A 25,389-nucleotide genomic window follows, 5' to 3' on the forward strand; every position below is an offset into this window, starting at 1 on the left:
AAGGAAGTCAAATAGGGTTGACATCCTCTTATTCAAGTTAAGGAGTACAAGAAAGTAAACCTAGAGGAAAGCCACCTCAGCACACAGAGGTGGGCAAAGGAGTTCAGAGAGGCAGGCTAGGAAGCTAGGAATTGCCCTGGGGGAGGAACAGTTTAGGCCACCTGGCCGGCCTCATGGGTCAGCACAGCCTCCCAATGCCTTGACAGTTCAAAGAGTGGGAAGAAGTTGGGGGGCGGGGAGCGGGAAGAGATCTTAGGTCAAAATAACTGCCCAATTTGTGTGGTTACCATGCACCAGTACTTTCTAAGGGTCATCTAGTGAAACAATTAAAAGGCTAGTTAGGAATGAATAGTTCTCTTTAGTCTGAAACTCACCAAAATCACTTCAAGGGTATTAATTTATGTTGACTAAGATATCCTGATCATATTCTCCAGAAATTATATTGTTACTAAGTCACAACAGTTTTGAGAATGATCTTGTGGTAGACAGGGGCTCATCTTAATTAGCTCACCTGAAGATCTTTTGGCAAAATGGTATTCTTCCTGAGTGAATTGATCCGTAGCCTCTCATCTGCATATTCATAGGCCATTTTTCGTCTCTTCACGTCACGCAACATTTTCCAGTCTACGTAATAACCTCGAACTTGGCCTGAAGGTGATGAAGGAACCATCTAAAAGATAAGGAACAAGGTGAAGGATCATCAGACCCAGGCTCTGCCAGTGTCTCTCATCCTGTGATCCCTTTTATTGACCATTTATGACCTAATAGTTTTTTTTCCTAGTAATTTTGGATCACTTTAATAGCTTAAACTGATAGACTCAATTCAAAATAAGTAACTTCTACAAATGTACATTAATCCAAAATGGTGGTAACTAATAATGCCAATAAGGTGTGTTAAGAGAGTGAAAAATTTTTTTAGATTTTTAAATATAATTGTTTGACCTTTACTTAGGCTAATAGTTATATGGTTCAAAAACCAAAAAGAATAAAAAGAAACAGTGTAGACTCCCTCCCACCACATCCCTTACCTGCCCAATGACCACCCCTCTACCTCCAAAGGTATCCACCATTACTAGATCCGGTATATCCTTCCAGAGATCTTTGTCTATACAAATACATATACATACTTCCTCCCCCATATTTCATGCCCTCCCCCCTTTTTTCTCATTTAACAATATATCCTGAAGATCTTTCATATCCATATGTTAAAAAGTTTCTCCATTTTTTTTAGGTTGCATATTCCACTGTCCATACAGTAGACTTGACAAGGTTCAGGGCACACGACCTCAAAATATGACACCTTGACATTATTGACTACATCAAGCACAAGGAATTTGAGAAACAGCAGGTGCAGGAAAGACTTTCTGACCTCCCCCTAAAGCAGGTGTTAAGACCTTCAGGTGAGAGGTGCCCTCCCTATACCTGACAGGGGTTTGGGGAGGGGGGTATGGGCAACCTTATCATTGAAGATGGAGGGACACCAAGAGGAATCAAAGAACAGGCCTTGCTGTTTGCGGAGTTTACCACACTTAGCTCATACTCCTATCACATTTCCCCACAACTTCCCACTTCACCAGACCTAGCATTAATATTCAGGTTTAACCCTTTGGTTATCACTTCCTTATAAAGGCTCATGTATCATGTAAAACTTACACATTTGTATGCTTCTCTCCTATTCATGTCTTTTGTTACAGGGGCCCCAGCTGAGAACTTAGAACAGAAGGAAATGATTTTTTCCTCCTCACAGATGCATCATTTATTTAATCTGGGACCTCCTGGCAGACATCTAGATCACACCTCACCTTTTATCGTTAAACAATGCTGCACTGAGTAACCTCCTACATAAATTATTTCACATGCATTCCTATAGATTAGCAAGGTACATTCTTGGAAGCAGAACTGCTGGGGTAAAGGGTACCTTGAAATTATCACTGGCCTAAAATTTCTTAGCACAAGTTGTCTAGTAATAAGACAGTTTGTTTCTCACTGTCACGTTTACTTGGTAAAAAGAAAACCACAGGCCCAAAATGTCATCACTTAGGCTGGGTCCTCAAACAAGAGCTTAATACCTTATCTACTTGCAGTTTCAACCTCCCCCAGAAAGTCTTAACTGATTAGGCAGGACTTTTCTGATGGGTGCCAATACGTGCCACCTGGGCCTGGTCCCCCAAAGGAAGATGAGGCCATCTGCATAAGACCCCCTGCTCCCCCCCGCCAAGGGAAAGTGACCTTGCCTGAAGACAACTAATGATTTTCTTGCCCCACCCTTCCTATAAAAAAACCCCCTCCCATTCTCTACACTTCCTTAGAGCTCCCTTCTACTTGCTGCTGCCTGACCGTGAATCATTTAATAAAGCCAACTGGATCTCCAAATTTACTTGGTTAAATCTTGTTTTGTTTTAACAGATTTAGCCGTAGCGTTGGGCTATGAATCGAACTTCTCATGGCATTCTGGGACAAGGAGAAACACAGGCATGGCACCCTGTGAACCCTTTTGAGTTTGGTCCTTCTTGCCATTTCTGAGAGCCACTGCTAAGCCCCCCTAGGTTTCAGCTTTGCTCCTCTTGCATTCGAGATACTTATCTAATATTGGCTTTCCAGTCCGGGGTTAATGGGTCCATCTAGATCAATGGGGATCCTAACAGAGCGCCTGTCTTTCTCACTTGGTTTAGTCTGCAATTCCACATTGGAATCCCTTCCCCAGTTCCAGTCTGCATTCCCCACTTACTGGGACTTACTGGTTTAGTCCTTTTCCCATTTCCTGTCTGCAGTCTCCCTGAATGGAGTCTGCTGGTTTAGTGCACATTGGTAACTGCTGATGGCGCACACGGTCTTCTGTTGGCCAGTCTGCAGTGACATGTTTTCATTAGTGCTGGTGTGGCGAGGTGCATGTTTATCTTGTTTTGTGTGTACCTAAAGGCTATAGCTAATGGGGATCTTGAAGACCAAAAAGCCACAAAAAAATGGTGGGCACAGGTCCAGCGTGTGAGACCGTAGAGCGCTCGCCATCTAACTCAAAGACTCCCGTGTTAGGGGTAAGTGGTCACAGAAAGGGTTAGATGGACGGTAGGTCACCAGCCAACCTCAAGAAACTTCCATGCAATGAGATACTATGTAAAACACAGTTCCCAACCCTGAAGCACACCCCTCCTACATAGGAGATTGGCTCTGAGAGACCCAAAGCATAGCTAAAGTGGTCAATGTGCACACAAACACCAAAACAAACCAACATTGGGTAGGGGTTTTCCTTTCTTCTTGTTCTCTGACCTAAGAGTTTGGCTTTGTGACTGGTGAGAATATTCTCTGTGGTCTTCACCATCTGGAGGGTGCACTTACTGGGGTGCACATTTATGGCCAGTTGAACAGACTGGGGATCTGTTACAAGCAGCACTCTCTGTTGGGCAGTGCCGGCTCTCAGGAGAGTTTGTCCTAAGAGGTCCCAGCCTATTAGGGGCCTTTGTCATCTCAACCTGTATTGCTTGTTAGTGCTAGAAAACCCATTCCAGACTACCTGCCTGGTATCACAGATTAGGCGGTTGTGACTAAAGGCGATTCACGTTTGTGGGAGACTGGAGACCGTGTGCACACATTATTCTTATCACCTATGCAATGAAGTCTTTGCTTTTTTTTTTTTTAAAGATTTTATTTATTTGACAGAGAGATACACAGCGAGAGAGGAAACATAAGCAGGGGGAGTGGGAGAGGGAGAAGCAGGCTTCCCGCAGAGCAGAGAGCCTGATGTGGGGCTCAATCCCAGGACCCTGGGACCATGACCTGAGCTGAAGGCAGACGCTTAACAACTGAGCCACCCAGGCGCCTGAAGTCTTTGCTTTCTTAGACTATTCTTCAGAGTAAACTTTTGGATCAAGGTGGCTGCATTATCTATGCCCTCTGGATGCCCCTTGTCTTTGGGTAAGCCATAAAAGGCTTATTGGTATGAGTTGATATTAAAATGAATGAGACCCTATTTGTCAATGGCCAAATGATGGATCCTTTAAATTGGCTATATTTGAAAAAAAAAAGAATTCTTTAGAAAGAGCTTTCAATTGCCTTATTAGTATAATGGCTGGCCCTAGGGACTCCTTTGACAAGAAAAAGAACAAAAATTAGACTTAAGACAAATAATGTCCACATCCAATCAAAATTCCCCTCCTTAAAATCCAGCCCCATCTGCTAGTTTTAACTTCCCCTTTCCTACAAAATTTACAAAGAGCACTCCAGCCTAATCTTTAGGTTCAAAGTATATATGCTACTCCTGTAAATGTGAAAAGTCAGACTGTGAATTTAGCAGAATCACTGGGAACAAATTGTAGGGTTTGGTTTACTGTAACCAACCCCTGCCAGCTTCACGCATTTTCACACAATGATCTTTGTAGATATAACCTAGACACTTCCTCCCCCAACAAAGAATTCATGTCCCCTGAAAAGCAGCAAATTTTTTAAGGTATAAAGCTAATACTTTATACTAATAGAAGTTAATAGATGCCAAGGTTGAATTGTATAAGCAGAAAAAAAGGTCTCTATTGAATGGCTTTATTTTATACAGATTTTACAAAGACAGAAATCCTTTAGTTCTCATTTTAGTTAAAAATCTTCCTAATATGAAGAAACAAATCTAGTTAAAAGGATGGGCCGGTTCCTTGATATTCAGGCTGTAAATCAGTTCCCTGGAGAATTAAAAACTGTCTTTGTCTTACAAATCTCTACAAAACCAGAAATGAAACTCCAGAAACAAGTCAAAACCCAATCTTTACCAATGCCCAAACCTCGCCTAATCCTCTCAAAATGTTGTAAAAGACCCGGATATTGAAACAAAATAGTCCTCTTAAGAAAAAGGGTATATTTTAGGGGCCCCTGGGTGGCTCAGTCAGCTAAGTGTCTGCCTTGGGCTCAGGTCATGATCCCGGGGTCCTGGGATCGAGTCCTGAGTTGGGCTCCCTGCTGAGAGGGGAGGTGATAAATCTTATCACATCTCTGTAATGTAAGCACAGCCCACAATCACCTGAGACTGAAGGAAAAAAGAGGCCCTTTTATCTTTTTTTTTTTTAATATTTATTTATTTGAGAGAGGGAGGGAGAGAGAATCCCAAGCAGACTTCCCGCTGAGCACAGAGCCCCTCGACGTGGGGCGTGAGCTCACCACCCAGAGATCATGACCTGAGCTGAAATCAAGGGTCCAATGCTTAACTGACTGAGCAGCCCAGGTGCTCCATGACAGAGGTCCTTTCAAAATACAAACTGCTAAAAGGGTTCTTAGGCTCAGACTTCAGCACCTCTGACAACAGAGGGATAGACTCCAAATCTCCACCTTGAAGAAAATTTGGATACTTCCTCTGTAAATTTTCTACCCCTATCTTCTCCAGAACCTAGAGCAAATACAAAACTACAGGGAGAAGTTTTTCATCCAAAAAAACAAAAAAATACAGGGAGGTGTTCGGAAATCAGGCCTATATGTCCTCTCCACAAATATTAGTAAAAACAAATGTTATAAATTTTTGTTTACATCTTGTCTGTGTATTTGTGTCCATTTATGTTGTAAATATTAGATATTTTCTCTACCTCCACATGGTACAGCTAAAATTAATTTGTAAAAGAGCTCTATTTAGTTGGTTTGAAGGCAAGTGCTTGTAAAATTTGTGCATTCTAAAACTCTCAGAAAGAAACTAACCCAAATGTGTTTTCAAGTTCATGTGATATGAAAACATATTTGAAATCAAAACTAGTTTAAAACAGACATGTCTTGGGGCACCTGGATGGCTCAGTTGGTTAAGCGACTGCCTTCAGCTCAGGTCATGATCCCAGGGTCCTGGGATCAAGCCCTGCATCAGGCTCCCTGCTTTGCAGGGGAGCCTGCTTCTCCTTCTCCCTCTGCCTGCCACTCCCCATGCTTGTGCTCTGTCAAATAAATAAAATCTTAAAAAAAAAAAAAAAAGAAAACAGACAGGTCTTTCAAGGTATCAACATTAAATATAAAACTTTATTCTACCTAAGCTATCTCTTAAAACATCTGCCCACCAAAAAATAATACCTTAGGATAATGCTTTGTTTAATGTTTAATGAAGTTCTGGTAGGTAATCTAAACTTAATTATTTAACAAATAGACTAAATAAAGAGTTTTAGGTAAATTTTTAAAATAGTGTCCCCAAATCCTTTTGATAACTTGAAACCTTAAAGTTTTGTTAAGTTAAACAATGAGTTAAGTTAAATTCATTAAATATCTAGATCATTTCCAAATAAGACAAAATACTAAAACATTAATTACTAAACATAGGTTTATCTACTTTTGGATTCTTATTACAGAAATCTAAAAGATATTTAGATGTGTTAATGGTACATGAAAAAAATTAAAAAGGCATACATATGCTTCTACATAATATGAAATGTAACCATAAATTTGCAAATTTAAGGAATGCTGGTTAACAAATCATTCACAATTGCTTACCTTAGTTTTCACTACAAATTAAAGTTTCTAAAGTTAAAAACTTTAATTAATATATGTAATTAAACCTACTAAAAATAAGGGAAACATCTCCATATGCCAAAAAAGGGAGTAAAAAACGTATGAGAAATAAAGATGAATTTTTTGTTAAGGGGAAAAAATTGATTTTGTCCTAAAATGAGGCTGGTTGTTTAAAGAAAAACAGGACAAAAATGGAATGCAGGGGGAAACAGTTATAAAAGGTTTGTGGAAAAGGAATCTTTGAAAAGGAATTTAAAATGTGGTCAAGCTGGTTAAGATTAAAATGAATTTATTTTAAAAAATGAGTTTTGGGGTGCCTGGGTGAGACAGTCAGTTGAGCATCCGACCCTTGGTTTTGGCTCAGGTTGTGATCTCAGGGTCGTGAGATCAAGTCCTGTGCTGGGCTCCATGCTCAGCGTAGAGTCTGCTTAGGACTCTTTCTCCCTCTCCCTCTGCCCCTCCCCTCTGTGCTCACATTCTCTCTAAAATACATACATAAAAAAGGACACTCAACTGAGCCACCCAGGTACCCCTGAATAAATAAAATCTTTTTAAAAAAATGAGTTTTGGGGGCGCCTGGGTGGCTCAGTTGGTTAGGTGACTGCCTTCAGCTCAGGTCATGATCCTGGAGTCCCAGGATCGAGCCCCACATCGGGCTCCCTGCTCAGCGGGGAGTCTTCTTCTCCCTCTGACCCTCCCCCGTCTCATGTTCTCTCTCTCATTCTCTCTCTCAAATAAATAAAATCTTAAAAAAAAAAAAGTTTTAAGGGGCACCTGGCTGGCTCAGTCCATACAGCATGTGACTTTTGATCTCGGGGTCATGAGTTCAAGCCGTTGGGTATAGAGCTTACTTTAAAAAAAAAAAAAGGAAAAAGAGGAGTGCCTGGGTGGCTCAGTTGGTTAAGTGTCCAACTCTTGATATCAGCTCAGGTCTGGATATCAGCTCAGGTATGGATATCAGAGTCCTGAGTTCAAGCCCCACATTGGGCTCCATGCCCAGTGTGGAGCCTACCTAAAAAAAAAAAAAGAAAAAAGAAAAAAAAAATTTTTTAATATCAAAAGCTGATACCGGGGGTGTTTGGGTGGTTCAGTTGGTTAAGCATCAGACTCTTGATTTCAGCTCAGGTTATGATCTCAGGGTCTTGAGATTGAGCCCCATGTGGGGCTCCATGCTCAGCAGGGAGTCTGCTTGAGATTCTCTCTCTCCCCTCTCTCATTCATGCTCTCAATCTCTCTAATATGATCAAATAGCACCTGGGTCACTCAGTTGGTTAAGCATCTGCCTTTAAAAACAGTCTACCAGCAATATCTGATCCGTTTGGGCCATAATCCTGGAAAAACTGTTTGTGCTCCCAGAGGCTTCAGACCTTTGTGCACCTGCAGCTGGACTTCATTTAACTGCCGCTTAGCATGGGTGATCAATGTTCTTGTTATTGTATGTGTTTTCTGAATGGGCTGAAGATTTCCCCCCTGCGGTATACTTTCCATGATCTCCAAAGACCAAAGCACCCACTTCACTGGGTAAATCATACAAACATTAACAAAAACCTTGCAAACCTTTTGGGATTCTATCAGTATATGATATTCTGCTGCTCTCTTGTTGTATCATGCTAGTATGACTAGCTACTGCAAATCTTTAGTACCTTAAGCTAAACCCTATCATCAACAGGTAAATAAAGCTTTCTCTGAACTCCAGTTCAAAGGATCCTGTTGGTTACAGTCTGAAGCCTGAGGACTGGGCGTTTTAGAAACATCATCAGAGAAAAACAACTTTCGAGCCCCGCCGGAGAAGACCTTACCAAGTACTCCTGACCAGTGACACTGCTGCAAAACTAAAAGGTATTAAGCCTTGGGTACACACAGCTAAAAAAACACTCCACCTGACACCTGGCCCATACAGATGCTGCAGACCTCTAAACCAAATTAACAAGGAAGAGAAGTAACTGACACTGAGGTAGACTGCTTCCACTCAAGATGACAGATCAAGACTTCATACTATAAACATAAAACCCATTCTCCTTTTCCTTTCCTTTAATCTGGCACTCCCTGGGAAGATTAACATCCTCAGGCCCTTGCTAAGAGGGGGTAACCTCTTATTTCAGGCTAGGAGAAAATCTGTGTCTTAACTTTTCACAAGTAAAATAAGACATCTAATTGGTCAATTCCCCTGAATTCACACTGTTGAGTTTAAAAGGATCTACGAGGAGGCTTTCATGACTCAGGATTTATTCCTTTTGACAGGTCTGTATTTCTCTGGTTGGGGATAAACATAAATGAAGCTACGATCAAGAACTGCTCCTTAATTCTTAAAATTATTGCAAAATCCGTTGCTAAAGCAATTGCAGCCCAATAAAAATCCTTAAACTCTCTAGCAAAGTTGCCCTTGATAGGAAAGTAGCTCTTGATTATCTTTTTTTTTTTAAAGATTTATTTATTTGACAGAGAGAGACACAGTGAGAGAGGGAACACAAGCAGGGGGAGTGGGAGAGGGAGAAGCAGGCTTCCCGCTGAGCAGGGAGCCCCATGCGGGGCTCCAACCCAGGACCCTGGGAACATGACCTGAGCTGAAGGCAGACACTTACCGACTGAGCCACCCAGGCGCCCCACTCCTGATTATCTTTTATCTGAGCAAGATGTCTGTCCTTATGGCCCACCACCACCTGCTGTGCATGGGTTAACACTTCTGAGGAAGCTGAAACTCAATTACATAAGATCATAGAACAAGTGACTTGGCTTAAAAAGGTAGCTCCTTCCATGGGGTCTTTGACTTATTTAATTTTGATTAGTTTGGGTCTTGGGGACTATAGCTCTATAGTACACTCCATATACTGGGAATTATCTTGCTTATATTAATCATAGTAATTCCCTGGCGCATTGTATTCTCTCAAAAGTTTTAAATGCATGTTCACAGCTGCTAACCATCAGGCAAATGATCTAAGACTTGAAACATCTGGGGGTGCCTGGCTGGCTCAGTCGGTATAGTGTGCGACTCTTGATCTTGGGGTTGTGAGTTTGAGCCCCACATCAGGCATAGAGATTACTTTAGAAATTTTTTTAAAAATTTCAAACATCTAAGGAACAAAGCATAGAGATTACTTTGGAAATTTTTTTTTAAATTTCAAACATCTAAGGAACAAAGAAAATGACCAACTTAAAAAACATGAACCTGAAGCCATGACCTGTGAATATCCCAGAGGTTAAGCCAACATGTCATGACCTATGGATATCACACAAAGGAATAACAAAAACTGCTATAACTTGAGGTTGGTCACCAAGTGGAGCTAAGGCCTTCAATTCAATTCAATTCAATTCAATTCACATTTCTGTTAAGCTGAGAGTTTGACCAAAAGGGGGTAATTAATTGTAAAAAAACAGAAAACCACAGACCCAAATGGCATTACTTAGGCCGAATCCTCAAACCAGAGCTTAATACCTAATCTACTCACAGTTTCAACTTCCCCCACAAAAGCATTCTTAACTGGTCAGTCAGGAATTTTCTGATGGGCACCAATAAGTGCCACATGGGCCTTCCATCCCCCAAAGGAAGAGGAGGTAATCTGCATGATAAGACCCCCTGCCTCATCCCCCTAAGGGAAAGTGACCTTGCCTGGAACAATCCTTTTCTTTTGCTAATAACTTTCTTGCCCTACCCTCTTTCCTATAAAAACCCTCATTTTGTATAGTTCCTGATTCCAGAATCATTTAATAAAGGCAATTAGATCTTCAAATTTACGCAGCTCAGTTTTGTCTTATAATATAGTGGAGGCGTAGATTGTATAGCCCACTAAAACTCAAGTCTGGCTTGAAAAAAATACACTCTTAAAACATTTATTGCTCTATTACATTATTTCTTCTGTGAATGTTTTATGTCCTTTGCCTACATTTAGACTGTCAATATTTTAGATTTCTAACAGTACTATATACATTAAGATTACATTCCATTCTGTTCTGTACACATCCTATTTCCTATTTCCCCCCCCACCTGTGTTTACCTCCCAAAAAGCTTTCGGGGGGCCCTCTTCAACTCATGCTCTACAGTCATCAAAATATTCTAAATCCTCAACTTCTCTTAATATCTTCAGATTTTTGCTCTAGCTGAATCCTGAATCCCTCCTGATGGCTTCCCCTGTAGTTTTTTCTCCCGTGACTGGGCACGGAGGTGGGGGAAAGTGTATTCCTTGCTCTTCAGGGCAGCTCCCAAGCTTTCCTTCCTGAAAGGAAGCTTCGACTCTCGTGCTTTTGGCTTATATCTCCCATCACCTCTCCCTCCTGCACTCATCTACCACAGCCCCTCCCTTTCATTTATCACTGAATCTAGATCCTGGCTCACTGTCACTCTCCAATATTCTTGTCCTAACTCCTGGTGATCTCAATATACATGGAATTATCTCCTGATTTCTCTGTTCCTTGAACTCCTCTCCTCCAGGGATTTTTGTACTCCCTTCCATGCCCTAGGTCTTTTATTACCAGTAAGTCCAAGCTTTCTGTTATCTCAATTTTGGTGCCTCGTTCTCTATCACTTCTTTCTGGCTTGCTCCTTCAAACACCCCAACAACAACCCCTGTGAGGTTTTTAATTCATTGTCCTACCACTTTTCACTCACAGCTTTTGATTTCCTGTCTCCCTCTTACCCAGCCTGAATTCCACAGTGCATAAATACAATGTTGTACTTCATACAAACTCAACTCCCTGGCCTCTCTCTCTCACATCACTGTACTTGCTCCAATTCTTGTCCCTAGTTTTCCTGTCTGCTCCTATTTCACACCATTTCCTCTTCCCTTAAATCCCTAACACTTGCTCCCACACCCTCACACTCCACTGATGACTTCTCTTTAATTACAAAATTAGAAGCAATCAGGAGAGAATTTCCATAAACACCCACTACTACATCTACCCACTTACTAGCATCTGTAATCATATGCTGTACATTCTCTCCTGTTATTAAATATCCACTCTTATAGTAGCCGCTAACCACATATTGCTACTGAACATTTGAAATGTAACTAGTGCAACTGGGGAATGTAATTCCTAATGTTATTTAATTTTAATTCATTAAATATTTAAACTGAAGCAGTTGTAAATATTAAACAACTTTACTGTTTTGGTGGGACATTTTCTATTTTAATGGTGGAAAATTTGGCATCCAAACTGAGATGTGCTGTAAGTAAAATGCAAACTGGATCCTGAAGATCTAGTATGAAAAAAGAATGTAAATTTCTCATAAGTCATCTTCGTAGATTACATATTGAAATTAATATTTTGGATATGCTGGCTTCAAATATTTAAAATTAATTTCATGTCTCTTTTTACTTTTTTAACATGGCTACTAGAATATATTTTTTTAAAGATTTATTTGTTTGAGAGCGAGCGAGCGAGAAAGAGCACGAACAGGGGCAGAGGAAGGGGGACAAGCAGACTGCCTTCTGATCAGGGAGCCCAACGTGGAGCTCCATCCCAGCACCATGGGATCATGACCCCAGCCAAAGGCAGACGCTTAACCGACTGAGCCACCCAGGTGCCCCTAGAATATTTTAAATTAACATATGCAATTGGCATTATATTTCTATTGGACAACACTACCACGGAGGATGAACTGTCCACGTTCTTAAACTAAACAATGGAACATGAGGCCCATCACCTCTTACCTACAAAAAGGTACAGCTCCACAATTATTCCTTCTCTTAATTTTCCCCACTCTACAAGATCTTTCCCGTTAACACAAAAACAGTTACTTTTGTCACGTGAAAAAACAAGGACACAAAACACCCACTCTTAACCCACCTCTCCTTCCAGCAGCTACCGACCCATTTTTCTGCTCCCCTTGCAGCAAAACATCAAAGCAAAGGTTTGTCTATACTCATAGTCTCTCAATTTCTTTCCTCTCGTTCTCTCTCGAACGCTTTGGCCCCCATCACGCCATTGAAATTGCTATGATGAGGACTCCCAACAACTTCCACGCTGCTAAAACCAACAGCCAATTCTCAGCCCTTTTAATCGGCCTGTCAACTTTGAGCACAGAGCTGACCACTGAAATGCTGTCGTCGACTGCTTCCGGGCCACCACAGTCCCTGGGCTTTCCCTCTCCCTCGAGGAACTCCCGTCAAGTCTCCTTTGCTCGGCTCTCCTCGCTTAACACTGGAGTCCCTGGGGCCTCAATCCACGGACCCCCTTCTCTTCTCCACCTGCACTCACTTCTGTATAAATCGGCGGCAATCTGCAGCTTTCAATGCCTGTCAGGGGCTTACGAACATCAAATTTACATTTGCAGCTCGGACCTCCCTTGGGGCGGATCCGCACTGGGTGCCACAGGTGGCCGAGTGGTAGAGGACCCGTGGGTTTGGGGATTCAGTGGGGAGGACGGGGCGTGGGGCTAAGGGCGCGGGCCTGACCTTCCGGACGGTCCGCAGCAGAGAAGCCAACATGGAGGCCGCCATGTTGTCCGCCGCAAACGCCGAACCGCCGGAATTTTATTGACTGCCCAATGCGGCGACGACGCGAGGGGCGGGGCCCGGGGCGCAGGGGGCGGGACGGAGGGCGGGTCTTTAGCCTACAGCTGGAGGGCTTACTTATTGGCTTTGCGTTCTCGCGGTATTTCACGGAACATGAGCAAGTTACAAATCCGGAAGTGCGACTTTGATACTGTTGGTGCAGTGTGGCGCTCCTCGCTTGCCATTCCTTCAGCTTTAGATGCTGTTAAACTGCCTTCGTCCCTACCCACCTACTTTCCTTCCGCTCCCACTCAGCTCTTCGTCACCAATTTCTCTTCCCCAGAGTCCTTCCCGGTCTCGCTCAACCTGCTCCCCCTCCTCCTATGTCTTCCATCCAGTTTAGGGTGCCGTTTGCCATAAACCTAGAATTATTGCCAGCTCCTCCTTCTCTGTAATTCCCCCTGTAGATTTTCAAATCTTTTCTGTCCACTATAATGGCGATAATGATCGTATTGGTGATTCCTGTTTATATGTCTAGGATTTTTATATACATTAAAACACTTGGAGTTCTGCGGGGGGAGAGGAAGGAATATTGCCTTTTAAAAACTGCTTTTTTCAGGGGCGCCTGGCTGACTGAATTGGAAGAGCATGCGACTTTTGATCTCCCAGTCATGAGTTTGAGCCCCACGTTTGGTGTAGAGATTACTTAAATATTTTTAAAAACTGCTGTTTTCAGTCTGTAGTACAGGGAACTTTTAGGTCATCTTCATGGCAGATGTCCTTGGTCTGGAATGAACACTTTGAGAGGCCCCTTTCCTTTGGATGTAAGGGTAGTACCACCTACCCACGGTTCTGGTAGAAGAGTATCAAGGAGTATGTATTAGCTTGGCACAGACCTGTATCTTAGATGTGTTGATGGGTGAAGTGAGGAGATGCCCATGTGCTATTTACATCTTCTGGGAAGGAAGTTGAATGCAGACTCCTTTCTTTAAAGTTCCAAGTTTATTGGAACATCTCTAATGGACTGGGGAGGAACTGACTGAGGCCAGCTGGCAGCAAAGAACAACATGAGTCCCTGTCATGGTAGAATCAGAAAATTCCCGACCATGTCAGGTAAGCATCTATTCCTAATGTTAGCCCTTGCAATGCCTTTCTCTCCCCGCAATTGAGTCATCTGTAATCAGCTCACAAAATGAGTGAGCCAGCTTTGTGTATGGTGTCCTTTTGCTTCCTTTCTGTAAAAATAGTTCTGAAAGCATCTTTAAACAGCATTAGTAGCTTTAAAAAAATGTGCTAAAATATACACAATATAAAATTTCCCATCTTAATCATTTCTAAGTGTATAGTTAGATGGTATTAAGTACATTCACATTATTGTACAACCACCACCACCATCCATCTCTAGAACTTTTTAATCCTCCCAAGCCGAAACTCTGTACCCATTAAACAGTAACTCTCTATCTTCCCCCACCCCCATCCCCTGGCAACCACTCTTCTGCTTTTGGTCTCTATGAATTTGACTCCTCAACGTACCTCATGTAAGTGGAAGCATACAGTTGTCCTTTTGTGACTGGCTTCTTTCACTTAACATAATGTCTTCAAGTTTCATCCATGTTGTAGCATGTGTCTGTGCTTAATTACCTTCTATGGCAGAATGATACTCCATTGTATGGATAGACCACATTTGGTTTCTCTACTCATCTGTTGATGGACATTTGCTTTGCTTCCACATGTTGGATATTGTGAATAATGCTACTCTGAACATGTATGTACAAATATCTTAAACAGCATTTGTATTTTATTAGGCTGTTTTTCACTTTAAGAAGTGATTAAAGCAATTTAAGGGTTAGGAAGATAGGCAGCTCTCAGATAGTAAGAGAAGACTCCAGGGTCTTCTTTAATTAATAGTGTTGGTTTTGTAAAACAGCCTAAGATTTCTCCTCCAAGGCACTCTCCTCCATTAGTGTGTATGGAAGCTTGGCAAGGCTAAAGAAAGCTCACTTTACCTTGAGTTTTCCTAAGAAGTCTGTGATTCTCTGTGGCCATTTGACAGAAGGTGGGGAAGGCTGTTGACCATACTGTCCTGGAATTCTAGGATCAGAAGAACCATCATCATTCACGCATTTATTCATCCAATATATACATGTGAATTGCCTATTATGTATGTGTATGTATGTGTGTGAGGTGGGGTAACAAGAGAATCCCTGAACTTCTGATGCTTATATTCAACTGGAGATTACAGAGTTAGATAGAGGTGGAGATAATCACCGTTGTCAGATTGCCTTTGCTTTTTCTGTATAGTCTTTCCTTTAGAGGCTAGAAGGTACTGTTTGGATGGATAGATAAAAATTTAATTGTTAAATATTTTGAGATTTGATTATGAGAAAGTATTCTAGTCACCATGTTGATTCTGAGCCTAATGAAATAAAAACCATTGAATGGGTGATGAAATTGAGGCACAGAGAGGTTAGGTGACCTGCCAAACTCACAGAGCTAGGCCCCAGACCAAGGCCCATGCTCCTAAGCCTCACTCCACATTGTCCTCTGGAGGAGCAGCCGCTCAAGGACAAAGGCCTGACTTCTGTTATGGAATCCTTGCTTATAAAACATATCCGTTGGTTAATGTCCAGATTTCATGCCATTTCAATCAAAACTTCCAATGGGGAGGAAAAAAACTTCCAATGAATTTTTTTTCTTAACAAAATAATTATAAAATATATGTACAAGAATAACTTGGATGAGAATGCAGTTTTTTTTTTAAGATTTTATTTGTTTATTTGACAGAGAGAGAGACACACAAGCGAGAGAGGGAACACAGCAGGGGGAGTGGGAGAGGGAGAAGCAGGCTTCCCGCCGAGCAGGGAGCCCGATGCGGGGCTCGATCCAGGACCCTGGGATCACGACCCGAGCAAACACTTAACGACTGAGCCACCCAGGCACCCCGGGAATGCAATTTTTGAAAAGGAAAAATAACAAATAGCCTTGCTCTACCTGATATTACAATGCCATATATTATAAAGCCATAGTGATTAAACTAGTGTGGTACTGGAACCAAAATCAGCAGACAGGTAAAGGAACTAAAGCAGGGAGGCCAAAAAGAAATCCCAACGTAATTACAATTGCTTATATATTAAAGGAGGTGTAACAGTCATTGAACAAATGGTGGTAGAACAACTAGTTAAGGATTCAGGGGGGAAAAAATTGTTTCTTTAAAGATTTTACAGCATTAGTAGCTTCATCATTCACGCATTAGAGATACTTAAAAGTAATCTCTACACCCAGTGTGGGGCTTGAACTCACAAACCCAAGATCAAGAGTCATATGCTCTACTGACTGAGCCAGCCAGGCACCCCAGGAAAGTGATGTTTAATTATATCTTTACCTCTTACCATAGGTAGATTAAGGAGTTAAATATTCACAAAGCTTAAAAAGAGAAACAGAAGAAAATATAGATGAATATCTTTTTATTTATTTATTTTTAAAGATTTTATTTATTTATTTGACAGAGAGAGACACAGCGAGAGGGAACACAAGCAGGGGGAGTGGGAGAGGGAGAAGCAGGCTTCCTGCCAAGCAGGGAGCCCGATGCGGGGCTCAATCCCAGGACCCCAGGACCAAGACCCGAGCCAAAGGCAGACGCCTCAACGACTGAGCCACCCAGGCGCCCCGATGAATATCTTTTTAAACTTAAATCCCAGTAGACAATCCTCAGAATGTCTAATAACATGACAAATATTCAACCTCACTAGTTTCCAAGAGAATGCAAATTAAAACAATGACAATTTAATCTAGCAAATTAACAAAGGTTAAAAGAAAGTTCAGTGTTATTGTGGGTGTGGGGAAATGGGTAATTTCCTATCCTAGCAGTAGCAATATAAATTGGCATAACTTGTCCACAAAATAATTTGGCAAGAGTGTTTTCAAAATTTTTATCTATCGACCCAGTTATACCACTTTTAGGAATCTATTTCAAGAGAATGCTAAGAAACTCCAGAATTTTATAAGGACATGTGCCATGGGATTATTTAGAATAAGAACAAATAAATAACAGTCTAATAGTAGAGGGAGAGTTAAATGAATTAAGAAATAACATGTTGTAATTCTAGTTTACAAAATCTGATGGGTTCCAAATTTCAAAAAATGTATGTTTAAAGATACAGGTATAGTTATAAGAAAGAGAGATAGATACGTAGATGATGATAGATAGATAGATAGATAGATAGATAGATAGATAGATAGATAGAAAGAAAGAAAAAGATTAAGAAGGGGTCACCTGCGTATTTCAGTAGGTTAAGCGTCTGCCTTTGGCTCAGGTCATGATCCTGGGGTCCTGGGATGGAGCCCCTCAGCGTTGGGGTCTGCTTCTCCCTCTCCCTCTGCCCCCCTCCCCGCTTGTGTTCTCTCCCTCTCAAATAAGTAAATAAAATCTTAAAAAAAAAAAGATTAGGAAGGAAATAACTCAAATACTGAGTAATGACTGAATGACTAGATTACTGATTGTGTTTTTAGAATTTTTTTTCAATTTCCCTATAATTTATTTATTTTTATTTTTTTTAGATTTTATTTATTTGACAGAGAGAGACACAGCGAGAGAGGAAACACAAGCAGGGGGAGTGGGAGAGGGAGAAGTAGGCTTCCCGCCGAGCAGGGAAGCTCGACGCGGGGCTCGATCCCAGGACCCTGGGATCATGACCCAAGCCGAAGGCAGACGCTCAATGATTGAGCCACCCAGGCGCCCCTCCCTATAATTTATGTTTTACCTTTAGACTCACAGAAATGTTGACATTGATTTAACAATATTAATCTGTCCTTTTCTTTTTATGCCTCTATTATTTCACCCCAAATATCCAAAATATGTGTTTCTCCAAGGACATGAAGGAAGGGGTGATGCCCTGGTCCCAGTAAATCTCCTCTGCTAATCCTTGGGGACACGTGCAGTCAGGACCCTGGACAAAGCAGGAGGAAATGAAGAAATCAGGGATGCTTGCTTCATTCACATTTAGTACTAAGTCATTCACTGTCCCTTTGGGCTTCGTTTCTCTGGCTCCTCTGTGCCTACCATCAAAGTAGTAGTTCCTTTAGTGTCTAGTCTATAGCTAGTAGAGGATTGATCATTTCCTTAACCTTTCTGCTTTGGGGGAGGATTAATTATTCCTTTTCATTATTTTGTAACTGGTAAGTACCAGGACTCCTTGGCTGCAGCCCTTGGAATCACAGAGGAAGAATATTTGCTTGGCGTGTGCCTATCCCCTAGAGACCCTGTCTGGTCCAGGAGTCCAGACTGACTCATGCAGCTGATTCAGCAACTTCCTAGGACCTGAACACCCTCCTTGCTTTACCCCTGCAATGCTTCTGGACCCTGGTGTTCTCCAGGAGGGACCTCGAGGGCCAGGCTGCCCACATATGGAAAGTTGGATATGGTTTAACTCAAAAGAACCAGACTTCTTGGGCTTTTGGTGGTCTGTGTGTGGGGACAGCTATGAGAGGGGGGGAAAGGAGGAAAGTAGGAGTGAAGGAAAAGATCATGTAGAAAGAAAGGCACAGGGAAGCACACGCGCGCGCGCACACACACACACACACGCAAGTATTTTCAGCCCTGGCTCTGAAATGGTGTGTATGGGTGATCTGCCTTCAATAAGCACTATCAGCTGAATAGTAACCCTATTGGTGTACCAGCTTGGCCGTGGAGTGTGGGTGGCCCGAGCACGCACTTGCAAGAAGCAGCCGCTGTGGTCCCTGCCTGGGAGTCTCCTCCTGGAGCTACATGCTGTGCATTGATTGAACACAAGGTGGCAGTATTACCACGCCGAGCTCCCATGCCTGCCAGGCCCTCCTCACCCCTTTCCCACGCCCGGGGTCTGATGCAGACTGGAAACACACACACACACACTCTCTCTGTCTCTCTCTCTCTCTCTGTCTCTCTCTCTCTCTCTGTCTCTCTCCAAATAAAGTGATGACATAATATGTTCAGGTAGGACCTGTGTTTGAAATTTTATTTAAAATCGGGGCGCCTAGGTGGCTCAGTCTGTTAAGCGTCGGACCTCGGCTCAGATCATGATCCCAGGGTCCTGGGACCGAGCCCCGCATCAGGCTCCCTGCTCCGTGGGAAGCCTGCTTCTCCCTCTCCCACTCCCCCTGCTTGTGTTCCCTCTCTCGCTGTGTCTCTCTTTGTCAAATAAATAAATAAAATAAAATAAAAATTTATTTAAAATCAATTGACATACAGTGTATTATTAATTTCAGGGGTAGAATTTAGTGACTCATCATTTGCATGTAACACCCAGTGCTCATTACGTCACGTGCCCTCAATGCCCATCACCCAGTTACCCCATCCCCCCAGCCACCTCCCAGGACCTGTGTTTTCAATTGAGTTTGCCTCTTTTGTAGGCATCATAGGCAAGACAGGCTACATGACCGGTAGGGCCCAGTGCCAGATGAGAATGTAGGGCTCTTTGTTCAAAAAGCAGGAAAAAGTTGTTGTTAGAGGTTGTAAAATACAAGACTGAGCTCAGGCGCAGTGAGACGCGTACCTCAAACTTACCTCTGGCACGTCTTGCTTATTGCTCTGTAGCTTCTCTGGGGTCACCGTACAACACCTGAGGAACCAGGGGCCTGCTTCTCACTCACACAGACACGGTTACCAAGTGCAGGGCCGTGGACACCGGTGGGGACATCCAAACCAATGGGGGATGGAAGCTTATGGAGGGGACATCTCCTGTGATGCCTTGTCCCGTGACTCCACAGGCTCGGCGATGTGGAGCTCCAGCCATGAATGGAAGGACACATCCTGACATTGTCTTTCCCTCCTTGCTCATTCCACTTGCTCTGATCCCTCACTCCTGCTCCCCAGGCTGGCTGCCCACATCTACTACTTGCGCGTAAACCCTTGTCATAGGGATTCTGCTTTTGGGGGTGATGGGGGAGTAGCAGGTAAATTCAGGCTAAGACAATAACATCCCATCCAAACAGGTCATCCACATCTTGTTGATTCTACTTCTTTTTAAACTTCTCCATTCCCACTCTGGCTCCTCTAGGTCAGACCATTTTCATCTCTTGCCTGAATTAGTATCAGCTGGATTCCTAATTGTGCTTTTTCCATACTCTCCTTGTATTTCTTTAGTAATCTCTACACCCAACATGGGGCTCGAACTCACAACCCAAATATCAAGAGTCACATGCTCTTCCAACTGAGCCAGTGAGGCACCCCTTCCTACTCCCCCCTTGTATTTACTTAACCTATCACTTTCCTCACAAAAACATCCCCTCTTTCCTGCTGCTAGAGTGAAGTTTCTAAAACACTACAACTCCTCATTCTTGGTAGCTCCCCATTGCCTACAGAATAAAGTCCAAACCAACCCCTTCTGTTGATACCCATGAGTGTATCAGATCTCTGCACCATCTCCCTTCCCCGCCAAGCACCTCTGGCCACACTGGGTTCTCTGTCTTACAAGGTTCCCCTCCGCGGTTCTTCCTCGTGAAGACTTGATTTCAGACAACCTCTCCATTCAGTTCAGTTTAGTTCATCAAATGAGTAACCAAACACCGGGTACACAGTCATTTCTACCATCCAAGGGGGCGAGGAGCAGGTGATGAGGTGGGTGTACCTGCTCGTTCTGCCAGGCCCGGCTCCCTGGCTCACAGCTGCATTACTGTTCTATGATTCAGAGATAATCAAGTAAATTGGAGGTTGAGATATAAATGGTTTAGGATAGTCTTATTTATCAATGAGGCACAGCTCTGCAGATAATTCTCAACCCTTCTATCCAGCTCCCAGGGTTCATAATCTCAGACGTGGCCTTGGGATTGTCATCAGTCTGATCCTCTGAACTCAGGAAACTCCTAGAAACCTCTGCCTAACTATCAATTTTATCTTTTAGAAACTAACTAATGAATTGCTGGGGCAGAAAAAGAAACATTTTGAGTAGGACCCGTAGGAGGATGCCTGCCCTGATGAATCATAAAGTGCCTGGTGGTTCCCTAAGCTTCATTAAAATGTTAGAATCTCTGCCCAGGTTTGGGGGGGGGGATAAAAGTGTCATCCCCATAACATACGAAATATGTATCGGCGTGTTTCTGAGCGTGCAGGTGCAACTTCATGCCTGCACATCACATGCCATGATGAGGGCTCCTTTTCTGAATATCCATCTGAAACTCTCACAAAAGGAGCCTGCTCACCCCTTTATTTGGGGAGGGGGAGGGATCATAGCTTTGGAGGTTATTCCCCATGTTCTCCTTATTTGCTGCAAATAAGGAGAACTATGTGAAGCAGCTCCACCTGGTTGTAGTCTGTCTGTAATCACCAAGGGAAGGAACCCCCATTGGTTTGTAACAGTATCTGTGTGCAGAAGCTCATATGGACTCCTCTTTCCATCTGGGCTACCTACCCCCTTCCTCCAAGGCTGTTTGCTTTTCCTCGTTGTATTCATTACCTGTGGTTGCTGCAACAAATTGCCACAAATTGGGTGACTTAAAACAACAGAAATGTGTCCTCTTACAGCTCTGGAGGCCACAGTCCAAAGTCAAGGTGTCAGCACAGTCACACTCCCTCCAGAGGCTCCAGGGGAGGCTCCTTCCTGGCCCCTTCCAGCTTCTGCTGGCTCCTGCATTCCTTGGCTTCTTGAGGCAGCGCATTCCAATCTCTGCCTTTCCTCTTTCCCTGGCCTTCTTCCCCACCCGTGTCTTGGTGTTCGGACTCTTCTAAGAACAGTCTCATTTGCATTTAGGCCATCCTAAACCAGGATGATTTAATCTCAATCCTTACCTTAACGACATCTGCAAACACTCCACTTTCAAATGCAGTTACACTCTAAGGCTGTGGGAGGACATGAATTTGGGGGGAAACTCTAGTCAGCCCACTGCGCTCATCTGCTTTCACTTTATTGAGTCAGCAACACCAGCACCTCTACGTCTTCACCTCCTTTTCCGCTTCTCGCCTCCATCTTCCTCTTTTCCTACTAGACTCATTAGGAGTGACTCATAATGTGTGTGCTCAGGACTTGGCCATCTACTTTCTAAAGAGATATACAAAGGCAAGTACATATTTATTAGAATCCTCATAGGGGAAGTCCAAGTCAGGGAGGGTGGGACTAATGTATTCACCTATACTTCCCCCCCAAAGATTGATTATTTATTTATTTATTTATTTATTTATTTAATTTATTTGTCAGAGAGAGAGAGAGCACACAAGCAGGCAGAGAGGCAGGTAGAGGGAGAGGGAGAAGCAGACTCCCCTCTGAGCAGGGAGCCTGATGCAGGGCTCGATCCCAGGACCCTGGGATCACCACCTGAGCCGAAGGCAGATGCTTAACCGGCTGAGCCACCCGGGAGCCCTTCACCTTTACCTTCTTTCATAATATACTTGTTTTACATGTTCCCCAAGCTGTCAAAAAAAAATATATATATATAGTTATATACTTACTATATTATTATATATTGTATATATTATATTTATTATTATAAATATATATTACCATATATATATTATTTGTATTAATTTCCTCAACTCATTTGAAAGTTCCTTAAGGCAATGTGTTGTTGTCAACTTCATACCCAAGTTCTTAGCAGAGCGTCTGGTGTATGTAATAGCATAAATATTTATTGGATTGCAATAATTCAGACAATAATTCAGACTTTGACCTTTCGCCATATCCTAACCAGACACTGCCAATCTGAATGGGAGAGGACACAGACTGGCACAAAATGCTCTCCTCATCACTCATGGGCTTTTCGTTCAAGTCCAGCCTCTCTGGATACAACCTTCTGGCCTCGTATTTTAGAAAAAAGAGTGCCCTTCTGTCTCTCCCTTCCCAGGCATGACAGAGACCACACTCACAATGCTGGTGGGAATAATCGAAACACTTTTGTCTTTTCCAGAGGAGAGGGCCTAGAGCTGCCTCGAGAGGATGCTGAGGGAGTGAAGGGCTCCATGGGCCTCTCCGGAACACGGTCGTAAAGCACGTGTTGTGGACTCCGGGAAAGAAAGTGACGTCCATGGGGACAGAGATGAGGCTCGGCCTCTGTATTCCTAGGATCAAGTATGCTGCCCTGCCCAGAGTCAGACCCAACAAACCCTGGATGATGACGACAATACTTATTCATCTCGCTGAAACCCAAGCAGATGTGGTCACTCTGCTCTCCCCTCGGATGTGCAAGAGAGCCTTGCCTGCTGCCTGGAGAGACACGGACCCCCGGGGCTACCTGGCCGTCCTGGGTTCCAGACCTCTGGCCTCAGTGGGGTAATAGGACAGCCACAGTGCTCTCCGCACGAGGTCTCTGTGCCCAAGGCCATGGTCCCCTGGGTTGTCAAGCGGATTCTGTTGCTTGTTCCTGCTCCTGCCCCTGCAGCTGTGTGGGTACCTCCCTCTCCCCTTACCAGAGGGAAGTTTACACTTATTCTGAGGGTTTGGACCCGACTCAGTGCTGTCCCAGGCACTCTCCTCCAGCTGCTTGTGGCTCAGGCTGAAACAAAATGTTTCGTGTGGTTTCAGGGATGAGATCACACCCGTTTTCTGTTGCAATGTCCTTAATAGATTTTCACTTGGGGGGAATAAACAGTTGATAGGAAAGCAGCGTCTTCTTTCTTTGACATCCTTTCTCCTTTTTCTTTCTTCTTTCTCCTCTTCCTAGTTTTTTTAAATTCCAAACCCTGACGAAAAGGCAAAATGTTAGCATCTCATGGAAGTACATGGCTTTCAGTAGCTATGGGGATGAAAATATCAAAGAGCCAGAAGTGAATGGGACTCAAGCGTAGAAAACGTCCGCAAAGCCACAGGGCGAGTCCTCAGGGTGCCAGCACAAGGCAGAGGTGGGCTTTTCTTGAGAAGGCACATGGTCGGGTGACCCTGAAGGCCGCCTAGCAGTCCTGGAACAGCAGAAATGTGTACCCTGTCCTTCTGTCCATAGTCCATGCTGGGGATGGGTAGGAAGCAAGAGGAAAGCACACTCACTTTACATTCCATGTATATCTGAGACTCCTTATTGGCTTTCTTCCAGAAACACAAGAATCCTTAAATTCTACCCCATCAGCCCCCCCACACACACACATAGGCCCCCGCCACCAGCTGCCAGCTGCCAGGCTAACTTATATGAAAGAAAAATGTTTCTGGATGTGTCTTGTCTCCTGCTGAGTTTATTAGTTGTCAGTCAAACCAGGTGAATTCGAATTTTGTCCTGATTTATTGTAGAAAAGGAAATTAAAATTGTGTTCCTAGATTTTTTTTTAATCCTCTGCTCTTTGCTGTCATAAATAGCTGATACACTCTTTTGTGTTATTCACTAATTGTTTCATGTCCTGTATCTGAGGGTAGGACTCAGGTCACAGCACTTTCTTGGATTTCTCGCAATGTACAGCACTCAGTGGGCATTCTGTCCTCAGTAAACATCTTTTCATCAAGTAATTAAGTTGCTGGATTGAGTTTGATTTGCTGGACATCTGCTTTCAGGGATCCATTTGGGGTTTGTGTTTTTTTCCTTCCCTGGATCTAATTCACAAGCACCCTCCGCTTCTCTGCTCAAGGAAGAGAAAGGGAAAAAAAGTGCAACCGTAGCTACCTAAGTCACTGCATCGTCATGGAATGCAAGCTATAGGGTTGTTAGGATGCTGTACGGCACAGGGAGATCTCGTGTGTATCCCCTGAAAGATACATGAAGAATACAAACTACCATTAATGCATTTACCTCTTTCATAGAGCTACAGGATGATACTTCATTAATATTGGTTCCCTTCTACTACAGGGAATGCTAGTCTGTCTTCCCCTATAGAAATGTAAACTCTAGGAGGACAGCGATGATGATGCCAATGATCATTAGTCTGTTTTGTTCAATTCTATATCTCATCTCACAAAGCAGTGTCTGGCACACCGTAGACATTCAATAAGTATTTGAATCCATGGAGTTCCGGTTACATTCGGTATAACCTTATAGATTGTGGTAATCCACAAAGTAGAGATTGGACATGTCCTCTCATACATTTGAAATCTGTCCTTGAGGTTTGATGTCAGGCCAAGTGTCTCCCACTCTGAGTGGATCTGGGATTCTCTGAAAAACCTTAGCCTCATGCCTTCGATAACCATGACGGTCTGCTTCTGGAGTATTTGCAGGAAGGAAGAGGAATGGCAACCCGGTCGGAAAAGCTGATGTAATGAAGACAAGACACGGGCGCACACATGCGCATACTTCACCGCAGAATACATTCATCTGTGTGGGATGTCCAGAGTGACCACAGAGGTCTTTGACAGGATTCTTTCTCCCTTTGGCTTCATTTAGTTATCCTTCACCCTTCTATGGTAATAGGCTGGGTTCTGACTAGTGTTGATTTTAATACTGGGGAAGAATCAGAGAGGATTGGTGAAAAATGGTCATTTGTGATGCTATTATTTGGAATCATAAATCTTGGTGATCATTGTTTCCTCTGGAAGACCCGGAATTCTCAGATACAGACATGAGTTTGTTAATCTTGCAGTGCTTTCATGAGGCCGAGAGATCATTTGCTCCATTTTTCAGA

The 25,389-nt window shown here is 43.1% G+C and overlaps 1 protein-coding gene across 2 annotated transcripts in view; it reads right to left on the reverse strand.

Annotated features, from left to right (window-relative positions):
* The window catches only part of MRPS14 (mitochondrial ribosomal protein S14), a 29,169-nt gene extending 16,184 nt beyond the window's left edge, over positions 1-12,985 (reverse strand). Inside the window, exons 1-2 of one of the 2 annotated variants that reach the window (XM_036117417.2) lie at positions 12,849-12,985; positions 512-670 (exon numbers count right to left, since the gene is read on the reverse strand). In XM_036117417.2, the coding sequence (XP_035973310.1) occupies positions 512-670; positions 12,849-12,893 (204 nt within the window). In that variant the 5' untranslated portion in view covers positions 12,894-12,985. Of the gene's footprint in view, positions 1-511; positions 671-12,240; positions 12,392-12,848 lie in introns of those variants that run through there. The other variant, XM_036117430.2, reaches the window with a different exon arrangement.
* Positions 12,986-25,389: the final 12,404 nt, after the last annotated feature.

Source organism: Halichoerus grypus, chromosome 7, assembly GCF_964656455.1.
Source record: "Halichoerus grypus chromosome 7, mHalGry1.hap1.1, whole genome shotgun sequence".
NCBI classification, from domain to species: domain Eukaryota; kingdom Metazoa; phylum Chordata; class Mammalia; order Carnivora; family Phocidae; genus Halichoerus; species Halichoerus grypus.